Source organism: Nicotiana tabacum, chromosome 15 (assembly GCF_000715075.1).
Source record: "Nicotiana tabacum cultivar K326 chromosome 15, ASM71507v2, whole genome shotgun sequence".
NCBI classification, from domain to species: domain Eukaryota; kingdom Viridiplantae; phylum Streptophyta; class Magnoliopsida; order Solanales; family Solanaceae; genus Nicotiana; species Nicotiana tabacum.
Window position 1 is genome coordinate 89,348,738 of NC_134094.1, and position 13,776 is coordinate 89,362,513.

The window sequence follows — 13,776 nt, forward strand, 5'->3', positions numbered from 1 at the left end:
ATATGATTTGGGTGCATCATATAGGTTGGTTCGCTCAGGTCGGATAGTGTGACGGGTGCCGGTCACGTGAATTTGGGTCGTGACATATATTCTTGACTTTATGATGATACTTGTGGGAGCAGCTTTGTATGAAGTCATTTTGCCTTGTATTGAGTTGATTTATTTGAAGGCAAAACAAGTTGTTATTGCTACACTGGTATTGAAAATTCAGATAGTCATGTATTTTGCGGCCACTATTTTTTGTACTGTAGGAATGATCGCCAATAACGACTTTCAGGTATTTTTTTCTTCCCTTGTAACTCATTTCTACCCATGCATCTTACTCATTCCGTCGCATATGTGGCACTTTTGTTTTGTGGGTTTAAATTCTATGCATCGTCAAACAAATTTGTTTACATAGTTAAGTTATTTATAATAAGATACATTAGTTGATAAAAAAATTACATTGTAAGAGTAAATAATTAAAACCTTTAATGACACATTTCTGCATTTGAAAGTACTTAATTTTAAACTTTTTGTTTTATCTTAATATAAAATTCTTGTTATGCAAGTTTAAAATTACAAGTTTAAAAAGTCTTAAAGACACACATATTATAGGAATTTTTACCTCCATATACTACATATAAAATTTTATTACCCTCCCTAATTAAGTTTTAATTTAATTATATGGCTATGTACAATTTGCCAATTATATACAAATTAGGGAATGAGTTATTTCCGCATCCATGCTCTCTCTCTCTCTCTCTCTCTCTCTCTCTCTCTCTCTCTCTCTCTCTCTCTCTCTCTCTCTATCTCTCATTCTCTGTTCTTTCCCCAATTTTTCTTACTTTGATGTTCTCTACTTTTTATCCTTTCATGTTGTATATATTTTTAATGAAATTCATCAATGGATTCCAATCGTTTTACTATAGAGTTTTAATTTAGCAATTTCCTTTCATGTTGCACCATTGGTGTTCAAATTAAAATTATCAATCAATAAATATTGAAAGTGTTTGACTCTCTACCATTGACAGCCATTAAAAATCTTTGAAGCTTTGAATTTGAATTTGGTTTTCAAAACCATTATTTGTTTGGATTGGATGTTGTTGCAAACAATTGGGAATATTGTTTGGAGTTTATATCTCAATTTTGAGGGTATTTGGTAAAGATTAGACTTGATTTTGGCTGAATTTCAGATTGAAACTCGAAGAAGAAGAAGAAGAAGAAGAAGAAGAAGAAGAAGAAGAAGAAGAAGAAGAAGAAGAAGAAGAAGAAGAAGAAGAAGAAGAAGAAATACAATATACTTACCAAATTGTATTAAAGTTATATTATAATTGTATGTTAATTGTATTTAAGTTGTATTCTCTTGTAGTTATATAATTTTTTATTTGAATGTTGCATGAAAGTTGAAAAATAGTTGTATAATGTATGAATCGTTGTATAAAATTTGTATTTAAGTTATAAATACTATCTTTTTACATAAAGTTGTTGATATGTATCAAAATTGTATTAAAAGAGGAAATTTTGTTTGAAATTTCAGAGAGGAAGAAGAACACACTACATACAAAATATATACAAATCTTTTATAAAATACATACAGAAGACATATTGCATAAAATTTGTATGAAAATTGTATTTAAGTTGTATGATGTTATAGATGTATTTAGTTGGGTAAAAATAATGTATGAAAGTTGTAAATAAGTTGTAAATAATTTGTATACTATATAATTAGTTGTATGAAATATATCTTTAGAATGTATGTTGTCGTAAATATATTAAATTTGTATTAAATTTATACGAAATTTATTTTTAAATTTGTATGTTGTTATATGATACATTATTCTTTTTTTATTCGATTTGTTAAAGAAAGAAAAGTAGAGAGTGAATTCCAAATTGACTCATGAGCACTGATTCATGATATACAAGTTTCAGCCTATAGACTTCAAATCTGATCGAATGGAAATTGTTCGTGGAAAGTATAGTCTGCAACAAAATAAAAGCTACTTCACCTCTTAATGTATGCAGTTTACTTAATTTCTATTTATTCCTCTGATAATTTTTTTGCTTGATCTACTTATAGATTTCTATACCTGGGATGATGGATATTGTCTCGAACCTTGGACTCAATGATGAAGTCGTTACTGGTTTGGCTGTCAAAAGTGGAGAAAGGTTCGCTTATCACTTGTATAGATAATTTCTTGAAATGTTTGGAGATGTGGTAAATATTCTCATCAATGTCTTTACCTGTTCTAATATTTCTTTCTTTTTTCAAGTTTTCCTACATTTCTTGAAAGGGGAACAAACTGTTGATTCAAAATCTATTAGTAGATTTTATCTCATATGGTTCTGGCGGTCCTCTATTTGATTGAATTTGGAAAGGAAAGTGCTTATTGAAAGAGGTGTGGAGAGAAAATAGGAAAATGATGTAACTAGATCTACTAATATAAGGCATTAATAATTAGTTGTATATAATTTATAAGTAATCCTTATTTAGGGCGGGTAATATACAAAATTAAGATAATTTTAGTAAATAAGTTTCAAATATTGTATAAGAACGAAAAAAATCTCAATATTATATAACATGTTTAGGACCCAAATTTCATAAACTATTTTTCTTTCTTAAATTTCATGACAAGATAAATTACAGAACGGGTAATATATTTCTCTCGTTTGGTATTAATTACCATCAGATCCATAAGGCCTTCAAGTCACAAAATCTATCAACTTCTCTTATCTACGTTGGAGACTCTTTTGTTTTTGTTATTGTTTCTTTTTCTTCTTTTTCGTTTATTTATTCTTATTTCAATTCTCATAAAGTTTTCTGACCTTAATGACAAGCGACAGAACAAAGCTTGTGATGAGTTGATGTGAGTTTGACTTTAATTAGCCGTAGGACATTAATGAAGGAACTAGCTCGAAACCCTAAATTATTCATATCCCATAGAGGGATGAAAACTCTTTTGTCATGGAATACATTTTTAGAGAAAAGGCATAAGTTGCCCCTTAAACTTGTCCGGCAAAGTCATTTACACATTTTAACTTTACGGGCGAACTCTGTTTTAAAAGGTGTGGGGCTAAAGTTTCAAGAGGCGTACGTCCGACAATTTGGAGCGTACGCCCCGCAATTTGGGGCATACGCCCGGGCGTTCGGGGCGTACGCCCAGACGTTCGAGGCGCGTTTTTTTTAGTAAGGAACAAGCTCAGAGACTTTTTTAAATTAAAATAAAATTTGTTGAATTAGTCCTTCATATAATACCCAAATTCTCAAAAGTCAGTTTGGTAATTACTCAAAAGATTTAAAAAGGAACTCAAAAGTATTAAATTTAAAAGTAAAGACCTTTTAAATTGATTTAAGCCCTAATTCATGATTTTTTCAAATTTTTATCTTGTCCGCTAGTCTGCTAATATCTCCCAAAAGCAATGAATATTTTTTTTTTACAAATACAAAGAGAACTACATTCTTCTTCATAGCAGCAAATTCAAAGTTCAAATTGCAGGTTAATCATCTTTTTTGTTTCTCCATATAGAAAATTTTATTCTTTTAGACTCAAATTACTTGTGCTTGCAAGTAACGTATAATAGATTGTTTTGATTAGTTTTTTGTGGGGATGGAGCACACATATATATAGTTTTCTTCAATTTTTATGCAATTTTACCTGTTTATAAATATTTATTGTCATTATATTATTTTATAAAATATTAAAATATTAAATAGAGAAAAGGCATAAGTTGCCCCTTAAACTTGTCCGGCAAAGTCATTTACACGCTTTAATTTTATGGGCGACCCATCACCCCATTGTTTTTGTTTGAAGCAAATTTATTTTACCGCCTAAAAGGTGACTTGGCAAAGAATGTGTCTTCACATTCCCATAAGCGCTTGAAAGCAAGAAATTGCGAAAAACTAACTAATTTGTACACGTGTCATGTTTCAATTGGGTGTTGTTAGCTAATTATACTTAATTATTATTTCTTAATAATTTTGCATATTTTATTTTTTCTTGTTCTTTACTCTCTTTTTTCTTTTTGTCCTTTTCTTCTTTTTTTGTTCTCCTTAATCTTAAGTTTTGTGGTCTTCAATGGTGAAACCACCATAATTGTCCGAACAAGATTTGGCCGGTGTTTGGCCGGAAAATTATTGTCACCACCCGACCTCTTTCACTCCCATTTTCATCATCTCCATCAACTAAAATTCCAAACTCCACCAACAACCTACATTCTCAATTCCATCATTGGACCTTTCGCTGCCAGTCTCCCTCATTTCCCTCAATACCCAAATTTCAAAAATTACTGCAACATTCAACCTAAAAAGACTTAGCTAAAATATGCCCTTCAGATCTGACATTTAATTCCAAAAACAACCTCCAAAGATTAATCATGGTATGGAACATGAGAAGCTATAAAGAACAATAACATGGCATTTTCCATTCTAATCATCAACATATGAACTTTTCTTATAAAATCAATAGGCTTGACAAATAGTTTACGGGTTCCTATTTAGATGTAGCTAATTTTCAAATTCTTTTATTAGTTTTTATATTATTTCGAGTAGTCTACATAAGGGGGACAAACGCCGGAAGGAAGAAAAGTGAAACAAATGGGGCGGAGTGAGGGGAAGGGTTTATTCTAGTGAAAAAAAATTAAAAAGGAAAAAAATGGTAATGACATGTGTCAGCGCGTGTAAAATACAGTTTCGATCGGATATGATTGTGACATATTAGGGAGTAAATAAATTCGCTTCAAACAAGAACATTGGGGTAATGGGTCGCTCTTAAAGTTAAAGTGTTTAAATGACTTTGCCGGATAAGTTTAAGGGAAACTTATGCCTTTTCTCTTTTTTAAAATTAGGCATGCATATCAAGATCATGGGTTTGGGTTGACTGAGACATTTTTAGTACACGATATGTTATATTAAATTTGAATACGTCAAAAGTATATGAAAACTGGAACAGTACTAGATTCGAACAAATTTACCTAAATATGATGTATCATAAATACTTCCTCGGTTTCAATTTTGTTTTGGCTATAGACAATTTGTTTAAAGAGCAAAGATTAACATATTGATCGAAATTTGCAGGCAATGTCAAGGGAGGCAAAACAATTTAACCTCGGAGAAGCTAAATATTATACAGTGATTGTATGGACTGCCATTATTTGGCAATGCTTCTTTGTGGGTGTTATTAGAGTCATTTATTGCTCTTTTTTTTTGAAGTCCGGAGTGATGATTGCAGTTTCAACTTCAAACTTAAAATATATAATTTGAAGCTTTAAAAACAAGTTTTAGAAGTTTTTCAAATTTTTTCAAGTTTTCAGTCACAAACTTCAACTAGGTTTTCAAATTTCAATCAAATCATGTCCAAACGCCTACATTTGCCCTTTTTGGGGCTAGCTATCTTTACTTGTGATATTGAGTTTTTTTAGCTTTTAAATTCTATAGTTCTATTTTCAGAAAAGGTTAATTAATTAGCATCTAAATTAACTTTAAAGATCGATTAGTTTTCTTTTACAATGTGCAGTGCCAAGACCAAACAAGAAAAAGGGAACCATAGAAACGAAAAATTGCATCAGTTGTCTCATTCTTTGTGCACTCATTATTTTAATAGCTAGGTTAAATCTAGAATAGACGTAAAGTTTATGATAAACTTTTTATGTTCCCCGTCACTTTCTTAATTAGTAGATAATACAGTTTTTATAAAGTCAAAATTGTAAGGAGAAGAAGTCCAAGATATATAACACTACCAATCAGCTCGGAAGTTAGTACTAAAAAAGATTACTATTTGTTATTCAATGTTTACCATCTCAATCGTCGTTGACAAACTAATGCATAAAATTAGATTAAGGAGTGAGGGAAAGTGCAGGTAGAGCACTATGCCTTGTTGTGCTTCCCATTACCAATTAAGAAGCTATACCAACAAACTAATTTTTTTTTATATAGTTCAATGAAAAAAAAAGGAAGGAGATATTCCTTCTAGAAATTACCAAATTAATAATATTTAATATTCTCCTGAGCTGTAATGATAATCACATCTTTGTGTTTATGTGCTTCCACAACCTTGGGTTGTCCAGAATTTGCGTTACAGAAAATAACAACCAAAATACCAAAAATAACTCTTTCCAAATTCATTAAACCGTCTCTCCATTCTTCACTTTCTTTCTCTACCTTCCTACTTATAAACTCTTGTCTTCACAAAAATCCATTAGTTTCTACTCCCTAACAATCGCCTATATATACTACTGCAGGCTATGGATCATAATCTTTGATATAAGGTGCCATTTCCTTTCTACTTATCTTTCTGTTCCCTCCCACTGATTTCTTTTGTTGAATGTTTGCTGTTTCCATGATAATATGATCTCAAGAATGTAGGATATAGTATTAAATCATGATTGTCCAGATGAACCTTTTATTAATTTTCTTTATTATGTATAATTTCTCTTGAAGTATTCCTTAAAGATTGTTCTTATGCGGTTGGTAGCTGTTTCTCGGTATATTATGAGCAACATATTTCTACAAAAAAGTTTTTGGTTGGCAGATATATTTCTTTCTTTTTTTTCTTGGTGGGGGAGGGGGATGGGAATTATATGGTTTAGGATAAGAAAAGAAAAGGGAATATTAATAAGAAAAGGGGAAAATTGAGGAGCACAAGATTGTTTTGGGGATCTAAGTTCATGAGAAGTTGATTGATAGTTCCAATTATTGTAGAAATTTGGCTAAGATTTTGAGTAGTGCATTTGTCATTTCATTGAATCTAATGATGACGGCAGATATTCTACCAGAGGGTCCACTGTCATTATTCATTTTTCAGTTTTCTTCAGTATATATCTCTCCTTTCTGTGTTTGATTTATGTGCATTTTTTTGTGTTAAGGGCTACTTAGTCTAAGCTACATAGTAAATTGGCTGGAAAGAGATGTGGAAATTATAGAACCATATACATTTTGTTAATCTGTGCACTATGTAGAGGTGTTTTTTTTTTGGTTGTATTCTCAAAGGTCAGAATAATTATAAGGAAACAATCTAATATTTCTGCATTAAATTGGAGAAATTCTCATTCTCTATGACGTTGATGATGATCTATTTGAATTTACCAGGCTTAGAAGGGCTACGAGATTAGTGGTGATTAGAACTTCAAGAGCATGAGGTAAAATATCAAATTTAAGCAAATGTTACAAAGGTGGCAATCAGTATATTTCAATGTCCAGTCTTAGGATTTCTAACAAGCAAAAAAGCTTATGAGTATGAAGAAGTACACCTAATAACATTGACACACAACAATAGGACATCAATCCAAGCTAGTAGAGTATTGTGAGAATTCATTATAAACAGACAAGTTTTATGCCGACTGACTGTCAACTTACAGCAAGCCTCCTTTATTCGTACTTGGGACAACAATATGAATAAACTTACACAGTAGAGTGAAAACAAAGAAAAATGTAATGCATGAGGGGCCTGTGTCGAAGAGTCCATTTTATGACTCTAACCTATTAAGTACTACTCTTTTGCAGCAAAATACAAGTTCAAAATCTTGTTAAGCCAAAGAATATAATGGCAACTCGGGCAAAGGACACTGCTCCACCAGGAAAGGAGAAGAGAGGGACATCTCCTTCACATCCAATTGCTCATCATCTGAGAAGTCCCAATTCATCAAATACAAACTCTCCGGTGCGGAAACGAGCAGATTCAACCACCTCAAACAAGAATGTTCCTAACTATCTCAAGCCTACAATGTCTTCATCCAATGACCCCAACATTCACAATAAGCCTACCCTAACTCGAATAAGATCGTTTGATAAGCCTCCTGTTGCTGCTTTGCAAAAAACTGCTAAAGAGAGAATTCTTCAGTCATCCTCATCGTTCTCGGGCAAGACTAGTTCAACTTCCCAAAAACCCCTTTCGGATAAATTATCTAGAGCATCTCATATGACTAAGGAAGCCACTGGTAAACAACGTGGCACCAGCATGTATGCTAGACCAGGGACCATAAAGACTACAGCCACCGGCACCATCTCCAAGAAACAGGAGGCCAGCGGAACTAGTCATAATGACACACACAAATCAAGAAATGATCAAAATGGTCATAATGGTTCAACACCAAAAGATCCAATAACTAATTCTTCACATGCAGCTGAGGATGTTATTCCTCAGGCTGAAACTGGGCAAGATGACACGTCTAAATCGAGAAATGATCAGGAAGATCATAATGAATCAACACCTAAAGAATCAAAAATAACTGATTCTCCACATGCAACTGAGGAAGTTATTCCTCAAGCTGAACTATCAGAGCAAGAAGATGATCAAGAATTGCTGGTCACTGATACTGAAGGTGACGTGATCATTAACAACAGTGAAACTGCTGCTACTGATGCAGGAGAAAACAATTCAGCCATTGAAGATCAAGAAGAGCATAACGGAAATGAAAACAACGCTGAAATAGTTGTGGAAAACCAAGAAATCAGTAAGATGGAAGAACCAGAAGACGCACACCTAGTTGAAGAAACCAACACCAGCAACCCTAAAGAACCAGAAGCAATTACCAATGAACTTAATGAACTTCATCTTGAAGAGAACACAGTAAAAGCAGTGGATGAGAACCAACAAGAAAAAGAAGAGGATAAAGGAAGAAACCAAGGAAAGGAAGGTGAAGCAGTGCAGGAGACTAGTACTACTGTGGCATCATCAAAACCTCAACGTCAAGTGGTGCAAGGGAAGAAGGAATCTGTGGTCTCCAATGATGTGATAGAAGAGACTGCAAGTAAGCTTCGAGAGCAAAGAAAGAACAGAGTAAGAGCACTGGCTGGTGCCTTTGAAACTGTCATCTCCTTGCAGGAGCCCAAGTGAGTATTTCTGTTTTTGAGTATACATGTATTTATCGGTAGCTGTATGAACAAATCAGTATTATATCTTTTGTTCATATACCAACAAAAACAATGATAATGATAAAATCCATAGTAACAACAACATGAACAACAACAATAATATAATAATCAAATCATTTTATGTTTTTATCATGCATCTTGATTCTAATTAAAATCAACATGTGTTTCTGTTGGGAATTGATGCTTGCGACATAAAAATATATATATCATGTGCAGTTCAATCGTACACAGATTTCTGATCAATCTTCTGGAAATATTTCAATTTCAGGGTGTAAATTATAACTTTTGCTAGAACTGGACATGCTTGTGGAAAATCAAACATGCTGCTACAGTTTGGCTGATAGGGAATGCATCACCAAAATTGATTCATCTAAAATGGTTGGTCAGAAGGTTATTTCCATTAGGAAATTCTAGGAACATACAATTCTTTCACAAAGACAAAAGAAGAAATTGGAAAACGAAAAAAAAAGAAGAGCAAGAAAAAAATGAAAGAGATAGGATGTGTATGTGGTTTTATTTTTGTGTTGCTTTAGAGCTTTTCTCTGAACAGCTCTGTATAGAAGTACCAGTGGGAAAATATGCTGGTGGTTAGCGTATTAATTGAAGATTTGTACACATGTAATGTTTCCCTTTGAATTTGCCACAGTTCTGGTGGGTAGTGATATTTATTTTTAAAGGACTGTTGATGGTCAAAATGGTAATGAATCAGATCGAATGGTAACTCGAAATATCATTGAACGATTCTCAATTGTTATTAGAAACTAACATAATGGAGATTCTACTTCTCAACTATGAACTCCCAGTAGCGAAAGTGACATATTAAAAATTAGTGACAGAATTTGACTTAACAATAACTAACACTAGTCTAGTTTATGGTAAGAAAAGTTCTAAGAAAGCTTGGAATATATAAAAGTAATATGACATATATATATATATATATATATATATATATATATGTAAGAAAAGTTCTAAGAAAGCTTGGAATATATAAAAGTAATATGACATATATATAGAGGAACTGAAATGGAAATGATTGGATTGATAGTTGTTTTGATTGATTAGATGATTGGATGGTCCAACTTTACCTATTTACAGACTTAAAATTGATAGCTAAGCTTCACTAACTACTTTATAGTATTCATATTGTGCTAGCCATGCAATTCGTACTGTCCACGTGCTTTCAACTTTTCTTCTCAAGTTTCTTCATTTGTGGATCATGGCTATATGTTGTACGGATAATTGTCAGTTTGATTGAACTTTATCTGATTTTTGTATCCCAAGACTTCGAGGATTAAACTTCTCAAAGGTAATAACTCACAAGGAGAATTTACCTTAAAAATATAAAGGAGGGAGGGGTGGGAGAGAAAGTGTCAAATAAGGGCTACATATACCAGCTTATGGCAACTGCCACAAAGCTGCTGTAATATATCCATTTCAGTGGACGACAAAGTAATTCAGAAGATGTGAAGAATTTTCATTTTGATCTAAAAAAAGATGCATCTTAATTTTAACATTTCAGGAAAGGCGACCGGTGGTAGAGACAGTACGAAACAATTATGATGGCTCACTCGATGATAAAGGACTTTACAACAACACCAAAGTATAATCCCACAAAGTGAGTTCTGGGGAGAATAGTGTGTATGCAGACCTTACCCCTACCTTGTGAGAGTAGAGATGTTGTTTCATAGGCTGTTTCAGATAGGCGACCAGATGGCTCACTCGATGATAAAGAACTTTGATAACCAGAAAAAGAAATGTCACAGACCGATTTTGCAAAGGAATTTGAATTACCAGGTTCCTCAACCAACTAGGTTGTGGTAAGTTCATGTACGTACCTCAACCAACCCAACTTTCCATTAGTTTGGTGGATTGACCAAAGCCATTACAACTTATGGAGAGACATGCCAAACATGAACCATTTGGCTATAATTAAGAGGATAAGCAGAATGGCAGAGTGGCAGCACAGAGTACCAAAAGATCATGACAGTAAATCAATAAGACTTCAGAAATAGCTGAAGATAAGACCAATGTTTGCATGGCCAAAATCACCAGGTTATAAAATCCAGGTGAACCGTATGCAAAAGGGTTCGGTAAAGGAATATGATCATTGTGTAGCTCATCATTAGCAAAACTATGTTCAATACCTTAGCAAAGATATACTGAAACTAAGACTACTTGTGTCAGTGTCACATTACCGGATGGCACTTGAAATTCATCATTTACAAAGTTTTAGCTTCTTGAAAAACGGAGATACCACAGATTTTGGATAAGGTTTTGTAGCAAGACAAGTTGGGATGTTTTCTGGTTGTTCAATCCACAGCTTATGAGCAATGCCCCCAGCTTTTAGCTTTTCTGCCAAGTTCAATATCTGGGCTTCACCCTTCGCTTCAAGAGTTACCTACATAGCCAAGAGAGAAAGTTGCAATAATATTTTGAATCTTTTATCTTTCCTAAATTTCTCTATACCCCAAGGACTAAACTAAGTTGGTACGCATTGATGTAGAACAGAAGTGGATGTCATTCTGAAAAATATATCCTGAACAAGGAAGTTGCTTACAAATAAGCTCATTGCATAATATAAGTTAACCACAAGTAAGCTAGAATTTAGAACCTCCATAGAAATGTCCAATGGCATTTATTGACCTCAATTTTCCAAAGCAGGCACCAGGAAACTTCCATATAAAATTCTGCATAATTCATGCTTCACCTACTAACCTAAGCAATCACTAATTCAGTTAAGGAGCTAAAAGAGCATCAATCTGGCTTTTGTTTTTCTCTAAGCACAATTTGCTCTTTTAACTTCCCACAACTGATAATTGAAACTATGATACACCTTAAGACAATATATCACAGAGGAGCTCCACCAGACCATCAACCACACAACCTGTAACAAGTGTAAAAGCAATTTTCACTTTGGTCTTTTCCTGACATAACACAACGCATCAATCAACCTTATCCATCCATTTCATTTGCTACCCATTCAACCAATGAAATTCTAGCCTCCTAGTATCTAAATTGAAAATCAAAAATTCATTCCTCACTACATCTAGAGGTGTGGCCTATTAGTCATTGAAGTGGGTAAGAAACTTGGAGACTAATTCTACCAAAGACAAGAAACTAGGTGATTTCTTCCCATTTTGTTTAAACCATGGTGGGTATAGTTACCTAGTACCTATGCTGGTGGAAGGCAGCAGGCACCCGGTGGAATAATCGAGACGTGTGCAAGCTGGCCTGGACACCACCGTTATCAACAAAAAGAAAAAAGATACATTCCTCACTGAGCACTTAAAAGATGCACTTTCACACTCAGTTATTACAGCCAACTATAATTATAATCATATACTACTAGTTTCGAATTCCACACCATCATATTATCATACAATAGCAGTTCAATAATTGCTAATTCAACTGCAATTACTAACTGAATTACAAAAATTAGATATCTTCCATTCCAAGTAATTATCAAAACATAACTCGTGGAAGATTAATATAGAATTCCTTTAGTGAAGATGAAACAGTGTAAAAATTACTGCTCGTTCAATCAGCATTTGTTATAGAGAGCTACCTGCAGTAACAGTTACATGACCTGATTGTAAAAATATTTTTTATACACATTCATCGTATAGCACTAATTGATCTGTTGAGTGGTGAATCTAAAAGAGAAATGACGAATCTTAGTAAATAAAACATCAACGGATGAGATGGACTTACCTTGTGCATTGAGTCGAGATTGGAAGGGCTACAATATTGAAGAGTAACGGCATCGTCCTTGTGGGACCAAATGGCGGCGACGGCGGCATGGCAGCCTTGCGTAACCACGCTTCCTAACGGCCACGTGTCAATTAAGTCTCTCCTTAGAACAACGTACTGAACCACTGTGTCGGAAACGGAGTTATCCTCTGCGCTATTGTTACCGGTTGTGGTTGTGTCGCCGCCGGCAGCGACGGCGCTGACGGTGGTGATTGCGCTGGAGTTGTTGGAAGGAGAAATGGATGTTGATTCCATTCTAGATGTTACGACACCGTTTAAGGGACGGAGATTAGTTGTGAAACTTAATTGAATCGCCGGAGCTAAGCTGGGAATAAAGGGCGTGACTTTGAGAGACGTAAAACGGGAGCAGAATGGAGCACCCATATCTGCTTTTCAAGCTTTATTTTTATTTTTATTTTTTTGCATTTTTTAATTAATATGCAACATAATTGTGCCAACTGTATTGTTGAGTTGTTTTTAGGAATAATATCTTTGTATTTACTTGAATTTTTTTGGTAATTAGGTCATTTTAAATTATTTTATAGCCTATGTGTGTGTGCAGTGGCGGAGCCACCTTATAGGGACGGTTGTCAAATGACACACATTCGCGGGAAAAATACGCTGTGTAGCTAGGTAAAAAATAAATTATATTTATATATACTATGTATTGATTCCCCTTAATTTTCTGATATATTTATTTTTATATATTTTGACACTCCTTAATGAAAAATTCTGGTCTGCCGGTATGTGCGTGATTAAACATGTTTTCATAAGCAAAAGGGGTTTCACTATTACATTTTTTATCTATTCATGCCTTTTAACGTTAGTAATTAGTCACTCCAGTATACAAATTTTTTGAAAAAAAAATATCCAAATCTACCCCTTAACTTTTGACTATGGTCTTTTGTATCAAAAATAAAAATAAAAGTTTTTTCTAATGGCCAGGTAATATTAAACCAAAAGCTAAGCTGAGGATAAAGTTGCTCAATTTCGGAGGTAAGCCAAAACACTTGTTTTAAATTAAATAAATCAGTTAAATCCTTACTAAGTAGGAGTATAAGGTGAAAAAATATTAATCAGGGTAAAAAAATATTTACCACTCAAACACTCATGCCCAATTTTATTAACCATTCGAGGCTGCAACAACTTGCAAGTGAGTAGATGTGACATTTTAGGAA

At 33.6% G+C, this 13,776-nt stretch overlaps 2 protein-coding genes across 3 annotated transcripts; one reads left to right on the forward strand and one right to left on the reverse strand.

Moving 5' to 3' along the window:
• The first annotated feature begins 5,999 nt into the window (after positions 1-5,999).
• LOC107799478 (uncharacterized) lies at positions 6,000-9,493 on the forward strand. Of its 2 annotated transcripts, XM_016622604.2 has the most exons (4): positions 6,078-6,243; positions 7,064-7,113; positions 7,478-8,806; positions 9,117-9,493. In XM_016622604.2, exons 2-4 carry the CDS (start codon positions 7,109-7,111, stop codon positions 9,121-9,123), a joined length of 1,341 nt encoding a protein of 446 aa, XP_016478090.2. In that variant the 5' UTR covers positions 6,078-6,243; positions 7,064-7,108; the 3' UTR covers positions 9,124-9,493. The 2 variants fall into 2 exon arrangements, with proteins under 2 accessions (XP_016478091.2, XP_016478090.2); XM_016622605.2 differs by lacking the exon at positions 7,064-7,113 and having other exon boundaries at positions 6,000-6,243.
• Positions 9,494-10,937: 1,444 nt separating this feature from the next.
• On the reverse strand, positions 10,938-13,008 carry LOC107799479 (uncharacterized). The gene is made up of 2 exons (XM_016622606.2): positions 12,560-13,008; positions 10,938-11,246 (listed from the first exon to the last, which is right to left on the reverse strand). The coding sequence occupies exons 1-2, from the start codon at positions 12,980-12,982 to the stop codon at positions 11,064-11,066; spliced, it is 606 nt and encodes a 201-aa protein (XP_016478092.1). The 5' UTR covers positions 12,983-13,008; the 3' UTR covers positions 10,938-11,063.
• Positions 13,009-13,776: the final 768 nt, after the last annotated feature.

Coding starts and splice junctions, on each gene's coding strand:
- LOC107799479 (XM_016622606.2), bottom strand. CDS start 12,982: ATGGGTGCTCCATTCTGCTCCCGTTTTACGTCTCTCAAAGTCACGCCC. Junction 11,247..12,559: donor ATCTCGACTCAATGCACAAG/GTAAGTCCATCT, acceptor TTGGCTATGTAG/GTAACTCTTGAAGCGAAGGG.